This window comes from Echiichthys vipera (genome assembly GCF_963691815.1).
Source record: "Echiichthys vipera genome assembly, chromosome: 15".
Taxonomy (NCBI): Eukaryota; Metazoa; Chordata; class Actinopteri; order Perciformes; family Trachinidae; genus Echiichthys; species Echiichthys vipera.
In genome coordinates, this window is record NC_139840.1 from 8,621,631 (window position 1) to 8,640,937 (window position 19,307).

The following is a 19,307-nucleotide window of genomic DNA, read 5'->3' on the forward strand; positions in this document are numbered from 1 at the left end:
TGCCAGTCTAAAGAGCACACCTGGTCATCTGGTTGCTAGTAAGCCTGACTGAAACGATAAGAGCATGGCAGGGTAGGAGTATCTTGCATTAACTATTATAACTTGACAGCGTAACAAAGATTTAGGAATTTTGATCAACCAAATACACAGAGTGGTCATTTTTATTATGTATTTGTATTTTTTTTCTGATCTATTTAACTACATTTATAATGCAAAGCTAGACCAACAAAACCCTCTCATTTGAAATATTTTTCCCATATATATATATATATATATATATATATATATATATATATATATATATATATCCATCCATCTGTTCTCTACACCTGATTATCCTCTAAAGCTTCATATATAATATTAAATCTCATATAAAATACATCATATTATGAGAATGTAAATATCTCTGCATTGCAAGCATATGGAAATGAACTTGCTAAGAAAGTATTTAAAAAGAATATTGCACTTAAACTGTGAGGTTACGTTTAGAGCACACATATCTCCACAGAGTCCTGTAAGAAGGTGCTGCACTGTTGGATAATAAGTTAATGCAGAGCTTCATTGTCTCTCTTTGTGTCTGCCTTATGCCATGTCCTTCAGTATCTGATGCTGAGGGGGAGGGGCATTGCAAAGTGGCGGTTGGTAATCAAAGGGCTGCTCCCCCTGGATGCTGTTATTGGCTGGAGGTTAAACCCCCACATGGGCCAAAATACCAAGTAAACTGAAAATCCAGGCAGAGGGCAGGGTCTCTGCAGATGCAGACACCAACACACACTTCTAGTAGGTCATAAGTAATGATTCAGCTTGGCTTCAAATTTTTATTTGTTATATTTACCAGCTGCAGCAGCGACACTGGTATTGTTTACACTTTTTGAGTCTGTGTGTTTGTCATCATGGCAAAATGTGGTCCTGGACAGAGATGGTTTGAAGTATTTTGCTAGGTGTTTAAATCGCCCTATTTGTCACCATGATGACGTCACAACTGTGTAAGATACAGTCTTGAAACCTTACATTGCCTGTAGTTGAGATCAAATTAATGGCCAAGTGATGGGTGTGATCACAGCAAGGGGGCCAGAAGTAGGGGGTAGGAAGTAGGAAAGGGCCTTGGCCACACAACTTTACACCCCTGGCCTGATTTGGCAATGTGGCTGGTTTGATCCCATCACTTTAGGTCTTAAGTCATCTATAACATTAAATAACCAGTCAGTTCTGTGGAGTGGGCAGATTCTAATAAACAAAATGACATCACACTATCCAGCAACTCAGTACAGAAGCCATGCAATAACATTACCATACATGCAGGACTCAACTATTATACCAGGTGTTTTTGAGGCTGTAGTTTCTTACATTGTTTTACTGAATTTGCCTTGAAACATTTCCAGTGAATATCAAAGTAATAAGACTGACAAACACCAAGCAGTACCATGCATATGTCCAGTACTTCTTAGTTTGTACTACAGCATCTTAGTGGTGATCTATCCATTTAACACATTGGCTCTAGGTTAAAGCCCATTACCACACTGACCTTTGCCTTGTAACAAGTTGTTACCCTCCTGGCTCCTTCCTCCCATCCACCTCTCAACACCCTCCCTTCCTTTTCCCTCGCTTTCTCTCTTTCTCCCTGCACCGCCTCCCTCCTTCCTTCGTTCATTGAAATGCAAGGGCGAGGAATGCAGGAGGAAGGATATCACATGTGCCTGTTTGTGTTTGCATTCGGGGTTTCCGTAGCCCTCAGCACTCTGCCCTGACCAGGCCTTTTCTATCACCTACTACTGCTAATGGTTTCTCAAGATGAAGTCATAGAGAGAGGTTAAGGGGAAGTGTGTTTCCATATTGAACAACTGCTAGATTTATAACACTATACATGCAGACGAGACACAGTGTGCCAAAAATGGTTTCTTCTTTGTAACAAACATTTCTTGGAACTTGGTTTCCAGCCCTTTAGGGTTGCTGATTCACGGTTTTGTTGCTAAATAATGTGTTCATCCGTCTAAGGTCATCACAGGATTGACTTAAATAGAGCAGCGATGGTTTTGATACAAAAGAACAAAGAGCACACTGTGTTTAACCTCTCATTTTTTAAAACACTGTATGAATATTGTTCACTAGACTGATGAATCTTGTGACTTTGATTCCCCAGATGCCTCAAGTTATGGACAGCAGCTCCGAAGGGATTGACCTGCACTTCTGGGGTGGGGTTCTTAAGGCAACGTCGGAGAAGATCCAAGTTGTAAGTTCTCCAAAGTCCATCAATCCCTTTCCACTCCTGCTCCTCTCTCCTCCTCAGTCCTGCAGGATCAGAGGCACCAGTATTTTTAGTGCTGCAGGAAACTTGCCTTTTCCGCTGCTCCCAGTTTGAGAATCGCTCACAGAGGAGGCTGAGTGATGGGCTCAACAATGTGGGGTGTACATGTGTGTGTTAACAAGCTATATGTGTGTGTGGGGTCATGTGTACAGGCATTCATGTACTGTATATATCTAGTAGTAGAGTAAAAGTGTCTAAAGATATTATAGATAAGTAGAATACAACAGATATTTTTAGGAATATAATTGAATGGATATTGTAAATAAGAGTAGAGTAGAATATAGCATACAGTATTTTGCAGAACAATATAATTGAACAAAAACCTTTATGTGAAAAAAAACAGTGAGCAAAATTAGTGAACACTTTCAGATCCCCCCCAGTTATTGGCTATTTATCTGGCAGCTCTTCTGGTTACGATGCAAGATGGCAAGCTGCTCTAAGGTGACTGAAACCCTGTGACAACAGGTTGTTCAACTGAAGGCCAAATGAATGACCCTCTCAGCTATTGCAAGACAGGCTGGGCGTTATGAGTCTGTGATTTCAAAAATATTGAAACTTTACAAGGACACAGATTCATTTAAGTCCCTCAAACAGGCCGGTCCACGTAAAACAAGTGCATGAGAAGGATGGAGGACAGGATATGGAAGACTCTGAATGGGAAATCAGTTAAACACTGCAGCTGGAGTTGCTCACCAGGTCAGTGCAGGGCCTCTTGCACAGCTACATGGCAGGGTGAATGCAAATGTTAAGGAACCGCCTTCAGCAACATGCAATACCTGCACTGCAATTGTCTCTCTATCAGCTGCAATTTTCATGCAAGACAATGCCCCCTGTCACACTGCAGAACAGGTTAAGCAGTTCCTTGAAGCTAAGAATATTAAAACAATGAAATGACCAGCTCAGAGTCCAGATCTAGACCCACAGAGAATCTCTAGAAAATCCTGGGCGACAAAGTAATGTCTACGTTACTGAACTATGGAAGAGACTGAAGAGGAATGGACCAAGATCAAACCAGAGCAGTGTGAGAAACTAGTGATGTCCTGTGGGCGCAGATGGGCTGAAGTCATTCAAAGCTGTGGCCTCTACACTTCCTATTCATTTTTAATCCTATAGCTCTAAGAAAGCATTCTTTAAATCTGATCTCTTGCTCACTGTTTTTTTCCTTAAAATAAAGGTTTTTGTTGCCTTGTTTCTAAAAAAAAAAACATGGCAGCACAGCAGTGGTATGGCCACAGCAGATATTCTAAAAATAATAGCATTTCAGAATAAATCAAGAATTAACACACACACACACACACACACACACACACACACACACACACACACACACACACACACACACACACACACACACACAGACAGACAGAATGACTGGGATTGTGTTGTGCTTTTCAGCATGTTCACTGTATGTCCCAGGGGGGAGTGTATCCCATCGTCACCTTCTGCAGGGTGTGTGTGTGGGGGGTGGGCGAGCATTCCTTTGAGGTGACACATCCTGTAGGTGGGACCTTCGTATCACTGTGGTGACAGAAAGGCGAGCCAAATGCGCTCACTACCTACATCTCCTTCCTCTCAATTGAGTGAGCGTGTGTGAAATGATAAATAAGAAAAGGGAGAGCGAAATAAACCAGGGGTGTGTTTAAGCATACGTGTATGTTCACATGTAAAAGGTTAGCTTTGAGAGTTGAGAAACAATGAGTTATTCATCACCGACCTCTGAAACCAGTTCGATTCTCAGTGTATATTTTAACCTGTAAGAGGATTATAAAGCTATGCTAATGAAGGCTTATGAACAACTATTCCTGGAAGAACTCAACTTCTTATGAGATCATCTCAAGATCTGAAACAGTCATTTCTCAGATTTGAGATCATTTTAGGCGGATGCCATTATTATCTGATTCTATCTTCAGATCAACGTGTTAGAGCCTACTCACACTGTCCTTTTGGCCGCGGCCAAAACCGTTTTTCAGCTAAAGCCTAGTACCTTTAAGCAGTGTGAGTGCACCCGCTCCGCGCTCAACTGCGGCCAGCGGACTGTCCATGGCCCGCTTGAAAGAGGTGGGCTTTAGCGGAGCCGTTTGCACATGTACGAGCACGAGCACGAACACGAGCACGAGCCCTACGGCAGTAGCGTTATGTCCGCCTGTTTGGACATGTAAATAGAAGGACGGACCATGTGCGGACATTTAACAACAACAACAATGGCGGTGAAAGGTTCATGTTGGTGTGATGTGGAGGTGGAGTGTTTACTGCAGATTTGGTCGATGAAAATATTCAAAAACAGTCGACAAGACGCACAAAAACTCCGAGGTCTACGGAAAGATTTGTAAACAAAGCCACACACACGCGATCAATGCGTGTGACGTGTTACGGCTTGATGGCGTATGGACAGCAAGAAGCATTGGCCGAGGCCCAGGCAGTGTGAGTACAAACGGGGCTGGGGCGCGGGGGGAGAGGGAGGGGGGACAAGTACCCTAAAGCCCGGGTCGCGGTGCGGGAGGACAGTGTGTGTACGCTCTTAGTATCCTCACCAATGAAAGGACTGACATAAAACTCTGAAAATTATTGGCAGGCTCCTCGCCATTTCAAGGAAATGATGCATAGCGGGGGGAAATGCACTTGGACGAAGCTATTTTTGTTTCATCAATAGGAGGATATTTATTCGACCCTCACTATCCTATCGTGATGTAAGGATAGGCGTCCATCCAACATGTTTGCTTATCTTTCAAACTATTGTTTTCTAGTGATCGTTATGTTATGATACTCACACAGTATGAATGAATATGAAGGACAGAAATATCCCTACCCCGTAGATAATTATCGGACAAAAGGTCAAATAGCTCAAGGCTAATTATTTACACTACAGCAATACTCAACATTAAATCGTCCTGTTGGATAATTATTTAGGCCGCATTGATGACCAGTCAGTGTGGGGGTGCTCTACTGTAAAGACTGGGGTCAAACCTTTTCGGGGACCTAAATTGTAATTTAAAGTTTAGAGGTTCTTGGTGTTTTTGGTGTTACCACATCAGGATAATTAATGAAAGTGTGGACATATTTCTATCAGACAATAAAATGTAAATAATACTGTTTCTACTATTCCTGGCTCTCACTTTACAATATAGTTCCGTGTAACTGCACACATGCATCTTTGTGTCTCTGTTAAATAATGTTCCATGCCCAACAATGCCCCCATGAGCAAAAACGGCAACTTCCTGTGAACAGGCAGGAATGTTGGACAGAGCCTCTGGTGGGCGGCCATCCGTCTGGACCGGTTGGTCGAGAGACCAAAACAGTACCAAATACTAGCATATAATAATTAGCCTAAATTGTGGTTTATGTTAAGGCAGGTTAGCAAATTGTAGCTTGCTAACATGCTAAACTGAGATTGTGAACATAAAAATAAATATTAGCATGGTAACATTGTCATTGTGAGCAGTTTAGCATGCTGACATTAGCATTTATCTCAAAGCACCACTATACAAATAGCCTACAGCCCTATAGAGCTGCTAGCGGACTGTAGACTCTTGACTCCTAGTCTCGTTAACTGAATATAGAAGTTTGGATTGTGGTTCAGTGTTAGCAGTGTACTGTCATTGTAAGAAGGTCATGAATTTAAGCCCTGATGCTTTCTGTGTTGAGTTTTTACTTCCGTGTTTTGAAACGGAAAATTCAAACTGCTCTATACGTCGACTGTGGGATACAAAAAGATAGAATGTAGAAGGTAGGCAAACCTAGTAGAAATACTTGTTTTGGATAATGATCTAATGATCTATTATAGGTTTTAAAACTGCTGACCACTGAGAGCATCTCTTTTAAATGGCCCTCTGTGTGACTTTTACAGCTGGTGGAGCGGGAGAGCTCTCAGGAACTCCTGAAGGCGGTTTCCTCTCTGTTTCAAGCTGGGGGTCCCCCCTCATTCACCCAGCTGATGTCCAGTGTGTCAAAGCTCTTCTGTGGATACCCAGAGGGAGGCGGCTCCAGGGTCTTGTCCTTCAACTGGTATGAGGACAACAACTACAAGGTGTTTCTGGGGGTCAATGGCACCAAGAACCACAACTATGTCTATGATGACTCTGCCAGTAAGTGAAGAGGTGTTGAACTGTAAAACCCTATAATATATGTTACTAATATGGTATATATGGCCTACTGTAGATACAATATAGTATATAGTGTACTGTTACTATACAGGACATGAATGTACTTTCCCTTTTACCATATTAAAATCTATCTCATTTTAAATTGTCAGTACAAATGATTCTTTTCATATTTTGTCTCTGTGTTATGATTGTGTTTTATAAAGCTCTAATTGTTCTTCTGTAAATGTAATTGTAGTTTGGTTTAGTTTCGTTTTTAATTTTGGGGGAACACTTTCATATGGACATTTGGGTTTTATTTTCCGACCAACACAAACCTGTTTTTAAAACCCATTCATTTATTATGATTTATTGTTTTGTTAAGTGTGCAAATAGAAAGTAAACTTGAATGACACGAGTTGGAAATTAATTAAACTGCTACACAACTACTTTGTAAGACTGCTTAAAAACTACAACAAGGGAAAGCAAAATATTTTCCAAAGATTTAATATAACTTTACTTTAATACCCTTTTTTTCTCAACCTTTTTTTCTTTTGTTTGTTGGTCCAAACCGTTTTTCATTTTATTTTTTTCCAGTTGTGAGTAGCTTCTCGATTTCTTTTTTGCATTGTATTGTGCACCAATAATCCCCAACATCTGCCAAATAATCACATTGACCATCTTTGAATATTCAAATATTTCATGTTTTCAGCTCTTTATATTGAAAACCTGTTCAGATATGTGTACACAGCTTTGATGTTGGAGCTTTTCTTTTCTTTTATCAGTTTGTTATTGTCTATGTTAGTGCTGAATGGATCTAGAAATCTCCCCCATAAAGCAATAGGTGACTAATTTAGCATGTGTGACTGTTGTCACTAACTTAATTGATAGTGTCTGAATGCTGCCCAAGTTTGGAGGACACAAGAATGTTCAATATGATGCATTGTCTCCTTTGTTCTGTACTTTTTTTGTATCAATAATTTCTTCTAATCTCACTGTTCTTGCAATTCTACGACCCTTAGCTCCCTTCTGCAACGCCGTCATGCAGACCATGGAGTCCAACCCTGTCACCAAAATTGTGTGGAATTCAGTCAAACCCCTGCTGATGGGAAAGATCCTGTACACCCCCGACTCCCCTGCCGTCCACAAGATATTAAAGAGTGTAAGAGAGACAACCTCCAGCCCGACCCCTCACCTCTCTCTGTCTATCTGTCTCTCTGTCTCTCTACTCACTTTTTCTCTCCTTCTTCATTTCTTTCACCACTCTACGTATCTGTTTTTGTGCGTCCAAACCCCCACCCTTCTTAGGAATGAGCTGACTACAGAAGCAGGGGAGGGCAGAGGGATAGTGCAGTGTGAGGGAAGGAAAAAGGAGGGGAGAATTAAGCAATAAATTGAATGTGAGGGTGCAGTAATGAAAGGAATAACAGAATGTTTTTCAGTCTGTCACATCTCATTCAGTGGCCCTGACACAAAACAGATCTCAATTTCAAGAGGAGTTTTGGTAATGAGAATTTAGCAACCAGCTCCAGAAAAGAAAATGACCTAATGTGACTGTCTATTACCTATCTTATGTGAAGAGTATTGCAATTTAGAGCTAAGATAAATGAAAACTTCAGGTTTTAGAGATCTCAGTTCAGTTCTGTCTGACAAAGAAAATCTGTATCAGTTGATATACAACAGAGTTGTTTGTTGATTTTGCTTCTTCACAGCTGGTGCACTACAATTTAATTGATTGATGTCATGAATTGACATAGTGTGTGTGTGTGTGTGTGTGTGTGTGTGTGTGTGTGTGTGTGTGTGTGTGTGTGTGTGTGTGTGTGTGTGTGTGTGTGTGTGTGTGTGTGTGTGTGTGTGTGCGTGTGTGCGTGCATGTGTGTGTGTGTGTTTGTGTTTGTGTGTGTGTGTGTGTGTGTGTGTGCCTGCATGCGTGCGTGCGTGTGTGTGTGTGTGTGTGTGTGTGTGTGTGTGTGTTGCAGGCCAACACAACATTCGAGGAGATAGAGAGGTTGCAGAACATGGCCAAGGCCTGGGAGGAGTTGGGACCTCAGCTCTGGACTTTCTTCCAAAGCAGTGTCCAGATGAACATGATCAGAGTAGGAATCCCCCAACATACACACATATGCAGTCATAGCTGTACACAACTGTGTGCACACCTGCAAATTCTCATTAACTTCTGATGCAAAAAATCCCAACAACTAGGAATCCTCTTTGCCATCAGTGGTACATTTGAAAGTATTTAAAAAGAGTATTTTGCTCAAATTAAAAAGAACATATAGTAGTAGAATAAACCTTACTGAACACATTGCCAGTGTTAAGAGCAACAAATCTGTTGGAAAGGCCTGTAGCTTATACAGAGTAAACAAGGCTCCACAGGCTCTTTGCTAGCAAGCCGAGAAGGAGGCCACAGTCGGTCGGGTTGTGGAAGCCCCCTAGTGGTAAGTGTTCCAACAATTGATAATCCAGGCTTGCTGTCGACTCACAATCACCAATGTACCAACATCACCTTCCAGACAAGTGGCAATTAGTTTAACAAAGTGAATTATGATAATGACTTGAAACCCTGAAGGCAATTTTTCATTTTCCTTAATACACTATATACTGAGAGCTAACTAAATGCTGCTTGTTCTTGCATACGTAATATGTTCATATGACACGCTGTAATTATACTTGCAGGACACGCTGAGAAACCCGACAGTGATGCAATTCATGGACAACAGTCTGGGAGACACTGACCTTACCACCAAACATATTCTTAACTTCCTGCACAACGGTCCAGAGGAATTCAGGGAGGCAGGCATGCCCAACTTTGACTGGAGGAACATTTTTAATGTTGCTGACGAAATCATACGCATGTTTAACAAGTATGGAGAGGTAAGAAACACACTTTAGTCTATCTGTCTGTCTATCTATCTAGTCATTGCTTGTTTTTCTTCTTTGCCCCTTTACTATCAGCCAAATGTTGTGTATTCCCAGGACTCAGTGCCCAGCCTTGTTTTGTAGGACCAACTCTCGTCTCTCTCAGACAGGTGCATTAGTCTTCCAGTTCTGCTCTCAGGAGACTTCAGCCAGGCCCTTTTGAAACAGAGCAGGCCACTTAGCACGGCTATAGAGCTGCTCCTCCATCCTGTAGGCTGAAAGGTGGGGAGAACAAGCCTGCTGTCAACCCCCTCCGTGCTCTCATTGTACAGCCAATGATAAAGTGGAGAGTTGGTGGGAGTGAGTCACCCCCCTATGAGCTCAATGCTGTTTAAGTGTATGGCCCCACATTGAAACAGACCCCTGTGCCTGTGAAATAAAAGAGGGCAAATCGCTCTATCCATCCTTCACGCCTTCCCTCTCTCCTCTCTCGACTGATTTAAAGGGGGCAGGGGTTGCAGTTTTGGAGAGAGCCCTATCAGTGCAGCCATCTCAATCTGTCTTTTGTCTCTAAATTCAGCATCGAGACCCTTCAGAGCCCCACAAACAAACCCAGGCAGTTTAGCCAATTAGATATAGCTGTCAGCTAGTATTGGGCTATGGGATAACTGCTGCAGTTGAAATTAGGTCCTCTCACTCCGTCAGGGGTATGTTTCTCACACTGAAATCCCATTGGAACATGTGTATCAGTGAGGGTCTTTCTTCTCAGCCCATCTTTGAGTGAACATTATTATGCTGTGAATGTATGGTCCCATAAAGATGAATGGGAAGTCCTCTCTCCTCTTCTTTTGAGCGCTCTCAGGGTATTGTACAGTAATGTGAATAGAGACATTAGACACGGTGTACACAGGGTTGTGGGGGGTTAGAGAGCAACGTGTGTGTGAGTTTCACATGGCAATTACGCATGTTTCTTAGAGAGTGTGTGTGTGTAAGCAGTTGCGCTCATGTGTGTTTAGATACACATATGCCTGTCTGAGTGCATGCTTATGCTTTCCTGCACGTTTGTGTCACTGCAGAATGAATGTACGCTCTGATTTTCCCATGTCACCAGATCGCCTCAGTGAAAGATAGTTCTGTTAAGAGCCAATCAGATAACTACACACAAAACTATCAATAGGGCAGGGTATGGTTTAAAACTTTTCTGGTGCTAATACAATACCTGAGTTTATGTGCAGTACAGAACCAAAATACATCATACTTTTTACCTTAATACCCGACTTTGAGGATTATAAACACGTTTTTCTTCCGAACCGTTCTTTCATTCCGTTTACAGTGCATTAACAGTGTATATATATGAGGAGCTCTTTTCCAAAACGCTATAAATCCATTTTAATAGTTTTCAGGAAAATTACATTTTTTACCTAGACCCACACATTTGGTTAATATTCAATGTATCTTGTCAGAATTGTTTTTGGCTCAGTCTGAACATGTTGAACGGACGGACAAAACAAAAAACTCTCCCGCTTCAGAGCGCCGCCATGTTGGATCGCATAGAACGCTCACTGAATTCTGATTGGTCGAGAGGACGTATCGCGTTTAGGCTAAAAATAGGTTTGGCGCTGGTCGCGGTTTGGACAGGAACTGCATCTTGAGGACCATTTTAAACAAGGAAATATAGAGATTTGGCAGAAACATTGATGAAGCAGTGAAAAGGTTCTGTATACAGCAAAGTGGCTCAAACTCATTTTTTTTAAATTTGGCTTTTATCTCGTTTTGGAAAAGAGCTCTTCATATATATATATATATATATATATATATATATATATATATATATATATATATATATAAGTATAAGTATATATATATATTCTTGGCAATACTTTCGGTTAAAAAGACAAGATAAAACTTTATTGGTCTCCAGCAGGGATATAGAATGTAAAATAAAACTCAAATAATAATAGAAACAGGAACTATGCGTGGTAAACTGACAGTGGTGTCACTCAGTTCAGTTTATTCACAGAACAATTAAAAGACAAGATCATGAGACATAATGAAGACACCCTGATAAGCTTGTGTATAGGGGTCCAGACACTAGCAGATTATAAACACATTTTAAATAGGAACACATTATTTAAAAAAGAGCATCTATTATACAATAACAAGTGCGATTAATATATGGCATGATTACCTAATACTACTATAAAGTATTATTATTACTATGAATTGCTGGCTGCAAAACCAAACAGCTATATAATAACTTAACTAAACTAAATTCAATTGTCTAAAATGAATATGTATGGTTTTATAGAACAGCATAATCTTTGTTCATATTATCACTGTTGAATCAAACAGCATATAGAAGAACATCACAGTACAAAGAGCATTCTATCAAACTGCTGTAGCATTTTTCTCCTTTCTCCTCTGATTGTAGTGCATCAACCTGGATAAGTTTGTGGCTTACACGGATGAGTCCCAGATGACCCTTCAGGCCTTGTATTTGCTGGAGGAGAACAAGTTTTGGGCAGGCGTGGTCTTCATGGACATGTATCCCTGGACCACAAGCGTACCCCCGCATGTCAAGTACAAGATCCGCATGGACATTGACGCCGTAGAGCGCACCAACAAGATTAAAGACAGGTCAGTAGCAGCTGTGAGGAGCCATGTCTGCCCAACCTTTTTTTGCTTGTCACCCCTCAAGATGAAGCGAAGTGTGTAGTGTCTATATTTGACTCTTTATCACAAATTGTGATTTTTGAGCATTTCCTACAAGTTATTTTTGTTCAACATGATGTAACCACTTAGATGTATCTTGCAAAGGGATGTGGTTTCCAAACCATTGGTGGAAGCCTCTTTATCGCTCAAAAAATCAGGATATAAACGCTCTATTAACATAGGACAAAAAGGCTAATCATAGGTACTTTCCAATCCTTTTCACTGCAGCTGTCTGATGTGCATACACATAGGGGTTAAGTAGGATCCAACCAGTCCTGTTTAGACTACCAAATCACCCTGACAACCTACTGATCCTTCATTTTTTTCATGTTACTGTCGTATTAATGAAACAATTTATATGGATTTGTCACATTCCTCAAAGGAGTAAAGGAGAAACCTCTCCAGCTGGCCTCAGTGTGTTTTCCAGGGTCTCTTGGTGGTTCCATATTAGCTCGATACCTGCCCTTTCATCCTTGCATGTGAGGCTGTCACATGCATCATCCTTTCTCTTTGATCTCCCATTCATAAACAGGCAGTATGTCGATATCCCTCGGAGCGTACAAAATGTTTTAGCTGTTTTGCCTGTTTACAGCGCACCAACTGGCTGTAATGGACCCAGTGAGAGTCCTGCCTCTAAACAATTGAATTATCAGATTGTAAGAGGGTTTTGCTTCGGACTTATCAGCTTAAGTAAAAGCATTGTACACGTGGCGTGTTCGGGGTTTTAAAGACTTTGGCTTTGTATGTTTTATTTTTAAAATGTTTTGAATGGAGACTGTAATTGGGATTATTTCATACAACAAAGAAAATACTTCAGTAGTTTAAGCGTGTGATGAATGATCTTGTGGCCACATTTTAACCCGTAAGAGCCTTTAGTCACCTCTGTCATTCACTCTCTGTATCCTCCTCTCAGGTACTGGGACCCAGGCCCCAGAGCAGACCCAATGGAGGACCAGAGGTACATCTGGGGAGGCTTTGCCTACCTGCAGGACATGATTGAACACGGCATCATCAAGCTTCACACAGGCAAAGACTGGCCACTCGGGGTCTACGTGCAGCAGATGCCGTACCCATGCTATGTAGATGATCTGTGAGTAAACTGGTCACTTCATGTAGCAGGCTACCATGACAACACTTGAATGGCCTTAAATTAAACCGAAGTCTGGTAATTGTATTGCTATGACAATGGTCAATTACAAGGATGAGAATTATGGTAAAATATTCTTCAAAAACAAAAAAAAACCCAACTAAAAACAAAATATGTGACATGTGCATTGGAGAACAGCAAAGCCCAAATACAAGTGAAACAAACACACACTGTCTTACAAAATTATGATGTAAACAAACCTCATCAGTTATATAGATCTACCCGATGTTAAATCAAATAATCAAACAAGACAGTGTACTTTGCTTTTTTAAAACCACAGTATTTATTCAGTAATACACAGCGATTGGCCAAAAGATGCAATTTTCTGTTACTTTGATCTAAAGCAGAAGGACCCCCAGATATGCACGTTGGATACATTGTAAATGACAATATTCAGGGCACGTGACCGATTTGTTGGTTTATTGTTAATTTATTTATAATTCCATTGTCACCCTCTCCAGCCAGAACGCCAGCACCTCACATAATTTAAGTTACCACAAACACAGTATGTAATGGTTTTTGTATGTTTTCAGCCTATTCATCTGCCGGTGTCTGTTGGTTGGGGCAGCAGCCTAAATTGTTTTTTGTTAAGGTGCTGTTTTTGATATCCCCATTGGGTGGCACCAAGGTTTGAATTTTCCAAATCTTACAATCTTGTTCCCCTAAACCCACCTTTTCTGACATGCCTTTCTCACAGTATTCATTCTAAAAGAGACCAGAAGTAAATGCAATCATTTAGAGGTTAATATACATGTACAACAGCAGATCATCAAAGACATACTTCCCATGGGTTAAACGATTCTCACTTCCTCTCCCTCTTTGTTCCTCTCTTCTCCTCCAGCTTTATGATCACATTGAACCGCTGCTTCCCCATGTTCATGGTGCTGGCCTGGATCTACTCTGTTTCCATGACTGTGAAGAGCATTGTGCTGGAGAAGGAGCTGCGCCTCAAGGAGACTCTCAAAGCCATGGGGGTTGACAACGGAGTCATTTGGTACACATGTTTCATTGACAGCTTCATCATGATGACTGCAAGCACTGCCCTGCTCACTGCCATCATCATGGTGAGTAAACAGGATAAAGAGGGTGAAAGAAGGAGGCTACATGTCCATAGAGAAACCAGGGTCAAGTTTGATTTGCTGGTTTGGAGGGTTCATGTTTTGTAGCATGCGATGGCGCCCTCTTGTGGATGATTTTTAAAATCTCTATTTATGGAGAGAAGTGTTATACTAATGCAGCCACTTGTGTTTTAATGTTTAAGTGAGAATCACCTCAATATAATCAACCACTTTACATCTTTTTTTCTCTCTCTCAGGGTGGAAAGGTGCTGAATTACAGCGACCCCGTCCTCGTCTTCTTTTTCCTGCTGACTTTCACCATCACCACTATCATGCAATGTTTCCTGTTGAGTGTGTTTTTCAACAAGGCCAACCTGGCAGCTGCCTGTAGCGGCATCATCTACTTCACCCTCTATCTGCCGCATGTCCTCTGCTTTGCCTGGCAGGACCGTATCACCACGAACATAAAGATGGCTGCTGTATGTCTATTCCTTTCGTGTGACGTATTTTACAAACATAGAAAAAACACACAGATACTGCTAGAGCACAAGCATTTGCAAGCATAGGGAGTATTTGATCCAATTTCTTTTTTTTAGAGGAGATCACACATCAGGCATAACTGTGATTGTGGTTGATTGTTTGAAGAAATAGTACTGAGTTTAAAAGTACATTTTTTACACATGTACATGTAGAGGCGTTTACATTGGATGATGAAACAGTTGCATTTCTACTACCAGTATGTCAGTAAATTAAGTGTATATAATGAATGCATCCCTGTGCTTCTCTAGAGCCTGTTGTCTCCGGTGGCCTTTGGCTTCGGGACAGAGTACCTGTCGCGGTATGAGGAGCAGGGTTTGGGTCTGCAGTGGGACAACATCATGACCAGCCCATTAGAGAAAGACACCTACTCCTTCCTCACCTCCATCCTCATGATGATGTTTGATGCTGTCCTCTACGCCGTCCTGGCCTGGTATCTGGATAACGTCTTTCCAGGTTGGGCTGCTTAAATACTGCATGATTTACTTTACACTGTATTTTACTACTTTATAAGTACTGCTAGTTTATTATTACACTGAGGATTATATCAAATTTCTCCTTTTATAGGACAGTATGGCATTGGTCGACCATTCTACTTCCCGTTTCAGTCCTCATACTGGCAGACACCTGCTCGCTCATACACAGAAATGGGTGATCAAGGTTAGTATGACTGACTCACCTAGATGACTCATGCTGAAAAGTAATTTGTTCAGAGAAAAACGTTTCTAATTCATGCTGAAAGATTGTGCTTGTACTGGAAAGGTCAACATATGGTATTTATTGAGTCGAGGCACCCCCAAGAAAGATTCTCTCCTTTGCCTCCTCCAGCATTACCAGCGCAGGAAATGAGTCAGCATCTTGGTAGAAAACAGTTTATTTTTCTTAGACCCACCCTAGGAAAATAAAAATGAACAAAAACAACTTGAGACTGCTGCTCTAGATGTTAGATCTAAATTTGGATTTCATCCTATTCGATAAACAGATAACATTCACCCATTCTTACATTCTGTGTTTTTATATTCTGTGTTCTGTTTGTGTTGTTTTGGTTTTAATGCTGCAACGCACAACCGAGCTATTTGCACTATTCATTTTTTATGATTAACATTTTAGTAATTTTGAAAAGACATAGAAACTCAAACAGACAAGAAACAAAGAAAAAGGCCTGTATATCCCCATACACACCAAAACAACCAAGCAACATCTGTAATGTTATAACTTCATTTTATTGTCATTTATTGATTTGCACTATTTGAAAATAATGTTGCTGGATACTGTTTACACTGCCGGACACTGTTCATATTAATATTATAATTGACTGACACTTTTATTGCAATTTAACCACTTTATTACTATTTGCATTTAATAGAATACTTCCAGATACTGTTTACTGTTTGTTGACGTTATTTCAAATCCCTATATTTACCTATTTGTCTTGTTTATCTGTTTTTACTTTATTTATTTATATTTATAGCATCCACACAGAGGTTGCAATCTTAATCGTGTTGTACTTGTACAATGACAATACAGATATTGTATATTATTTTTATAGAAAGCAGTAATATGCTAATAATAAAACATGTACCATTTAGGGTGCAAGTTTCCATGTTAGCTGTGTAACAGCAGGTTAAGAGTGCACAACATCTCCTCTGGTTAACATTTTACACTGATGCCATTAACATGGAAGAAACACTGTTACCATCACTAGCAACATACATGTACACGTTACACTAAACCCGTCCTAACTAAGAAATTACTCTGCAATCTATCTTCTTCAGATCCTGAGAAACCTGAACCAGACAACGCAGAGAACGATGTTGAGAGCAGGGAGACACCTGTAGATCACACCTGTAATGGATCAGCCTGCAGGAAAACGTGTAAACACCAAAGTAAGAGGGATCAACTGGAAAGGGAGCGGGAGCTGCTGCGACGACAAGAAGAAACTCCAAAACAGGAGGAGGAGTGTCAGGACTCAGGCACGCAAGGTGAGGACACAAAGGCAGAGCAGAAGCCTACGAGCTGGTAGTAACTGAAAGGACTGACTTGGGATTGGAAAGTTGCACCAAAATGTGTGCGGGGAACAATCTGGACATCTGGTGGACAGAAAGAGTAACGCACTACACCTGGAACAGCACAGATAAGAGACTAGGGAATACTAGAGGGAAAACAAAGAAAAGGTGCACATGTCGGAGTAACTGGCAAGTATTGCTATTAGGGACACAGAAAATGTGATGTTGCCTTTGAAAATTTAATGACTGACCAGACTTCAGAGTTTTGGCTGAAGTCCAAAAGATGCCAGTATATAAGGCCCAATTCTTGGGAGTCATTCATGCCTAGTTTCAGCCGAGTCAGGCAACCGGACACGGCCTGTCGAGTCAGCTGTACCAGGCCTCAGTTAACCTAGTGAAAGGATGGGAAATTGTGGTGGTGTTCATGACACACTCAGCTTTCACTAATATATAATCCAAAAAGGGTAAAAAGTTTTTTTTTTTTTTTTAAATCTTCAATTCCTATTAAACTTTAAAAGCATCTAAAATAATAATAAGACCAAGAGACTTGCGGTAAGCAGTGAAATCATCATATTTGAAATATGACTAGGTGAGCATATGCAGTAGTTGCATTCAGTCATCCGACTAAACAATAATGTCTCTTTGTTGTAGGCAATCAAAGGAAATTATATCAATGTACGTATATTCAAAATTCCACTCATTTCCATTGAAATTATTACAGCAATTCTAATTCACAAATAATTCAGTAATTCATAAGACATAGGATAACATATGTTTTTTAAAGGAAAATGGTTATTACAAGTGATGTGAAATACCCGTAAACTGGTGGACTAAAACCAGGTGTGTGCATTTTTATTTTTCATTTATTTTGGTTATTGTGCCATCCATTAAATCGTAATGCATCTAAAAAATGTTTTAACTCTGTCTATTTGGATCTGTTTGCCCATGCAGGTCAGTTGTTCTTTGAGCCCGACCCACTGGGCCTGGTGATGGGGGTGCAGATTCAGGACCTGGTGAAGGTGTTCGATGGAAGTTCTCGTCCAGCTGTCAACTGTCTCAGCATCAATTTCTATGAAGGCCAGATCACATCCTTTTTGGGCCACAACGGGGCTGGAAAAACCACCACTATGTGAGCTGAAATCACATTTAACAAGTTACAAATCGCTCTAATGACGAAGTGGAGTAAAGGTCCATTCAAAGAGATTATTAAATAAGAATTTAACTGAATAAGCTGTGTAAACAAGTTCAAAAGTGGACTTTATATGTGGGTTCATAACTGTTAAACAATTTTAATACTTGCAAGATGATAATCTCCTGAAGTTCAGAACACAAAGATGGCAACCCCCGTATCGTGCTATTGGTGTTGTATGTTCTTCTGCTCTGTCCAGGTCCATCCTGACTGGTCTGTTCCCTCCTACATCTGGCACTGCCTACATTAATGGAAGCGACATTAGGACCGACATGGACACCATCCGCTCCTCCTTGGGGATGTGCCCTCAGTTCAACGTCCTCTTTAAACAGTGAGTTACATTACACATGCTGCTGAAAGGACTGGAGTCACCTCAGTAAAACAAAAACCAATGACATGCAACAGTGTTTCCAGGATATACAGCAAAAAGAAAGGAACTATTTATGTTGAAGAAACTAAAATGACTCATCAATCAGGCGGCTGTGGCTCAGAGGTAAAGCGGGTCGTCTTCCAGAGAGAGATCAGGTGGTTCGATCCCCGGCTCCTCCGGTCTGCATGTCAAAGTGTCCTTGGGCAAGACACTGAACCTCGAATTGCTGCGCATGTGTTTGTGAATGTGGTGTGAATAGTTACATTAGATTAGATGGTATGTAGATGTCCACTGCCATCAGTGTGAATGTCTGTGTGAATGTGACACGTAGTGTGAAAGCGTCTTGAGTGGTCAGAAGAGTAGAAAGGCGCTATATAAGTACAAGTCCATTGAACAATTGCTTTTTCAGGGTAGATGATTGAACTTGGAAAGTTTAGAGTGTCTTCAGTTGTGACGAAGTGATGAACAGACTGGTGTTAAAATCAATACACAGTCTTCACACATCGGCTTTGACAGCAGCTGCTAAAGCAAGTGTTACCGATTGAATTTCCCAGCCAGCATCCATACAGTCACAAAACTGTCAAAACAACAACTTTTACGCTCTTCCCCTGTGAAATTCTTTATTACCACTGCCCCTTTTTTTAATCCCAGTCTCACAGTGGAAGAGCACATCCTGTTCTACTCACTGCTGAAGGGTCGCACGCAGGAGGAGGCGGAGAGGGAGGTCGAGGACATGCTGGTGGATCTCGGGTTGCCTCACAAGAGAGACGAAGAGTCTCAGAACCTCTCAGGTGGACCACTTGTTCCTCTCTATTTGTGAATGAGAGCGAGACAGGATGTCATTGATTCCGTCATCGTTGTCTCTGCTCTGAACAGTTGCCTCTCACACACTCTACAGGCGGTATGCAGAGGAAACTGTCAGTTGCTATGGCATTTGTTGGAGGATCGAAGGTTGTGATCCTTGACGAACCCACCTCCGGAGTGGACCCCTATTCAAGGAGATCCATATGGGACCTCCTACTGAAATACAGAGCCGGTAAAAATGTCC

At 41.1% G+C, this 19,307-nt stretch overlaps 1 protein-coding gene across 1 annotated transcript in view; it reads left to right on the forward strand.

The window, feature by feature from the left end:
* LOC310958266 (retinal-specific phospholipid-transporting ATPase ABCA4-like) overlaps positions 1-19,307 on the forward strand; it is a gene marked incomplete at its 5' end in the record, with an annotated part of 39,944 nt that overhangs the window by 4,163 nt on the left and 16,474 nt on the right. Inside the window, 16 exons of the mRNA XM_083929120.1 lie at positions 2,141-2,230; positions 6,150-6,387; positions 7,404-7,543; positions 8,361-8,477; positions 9,058-9,255; positions 11,672-11,877; positions 12,866-13,042; positions 13,941-14,163; positions 14,415-14,636; positions 14,946-15,150; positions 15,262-15,354; positions 16,470-16,676; positions 17,652-17,829; positions 18,089-18,220; positions 18,911-19,050; positions 19,158-19,295. Of these exons, the coding sequence (XP_083785246.1) occupies positions 2,141-2,230; positions 6,150-6,387; positions 7,404-7,543; positions 8,361-8,477; positions 9,058-9,255; positions 11,672-11,877; positions 12,866-13,042; positions 13,941-14,163; positions 14,415-14,636; positions 14,946-15,150; positions 15,262-15,354; positions 16,470-16,676; positions 17,652-17,829; positions 18,089-18,220; positions 18,911-19,050; positions 19,158-19,295 (2,704 nt within the window). The remainder of the gene's footprint in view (positions 1-2,140; positions 2,231-6,149; positions 6,388-7,403; positions 7,544-8,360; positions 8,478-9,057; positions 9,256-11,671; positions 11,878-12,865; positions 13,043-13,940; positions 14,164-14,414; positions 14,637-14,945; positions 15,151-15,261; positions 15,355-16,469; positions 16,677-17,651; positions 17,830-18,088; positions 18,221-18,910; positions 19,051-19,157; positions 19,296-19,307) is intronic.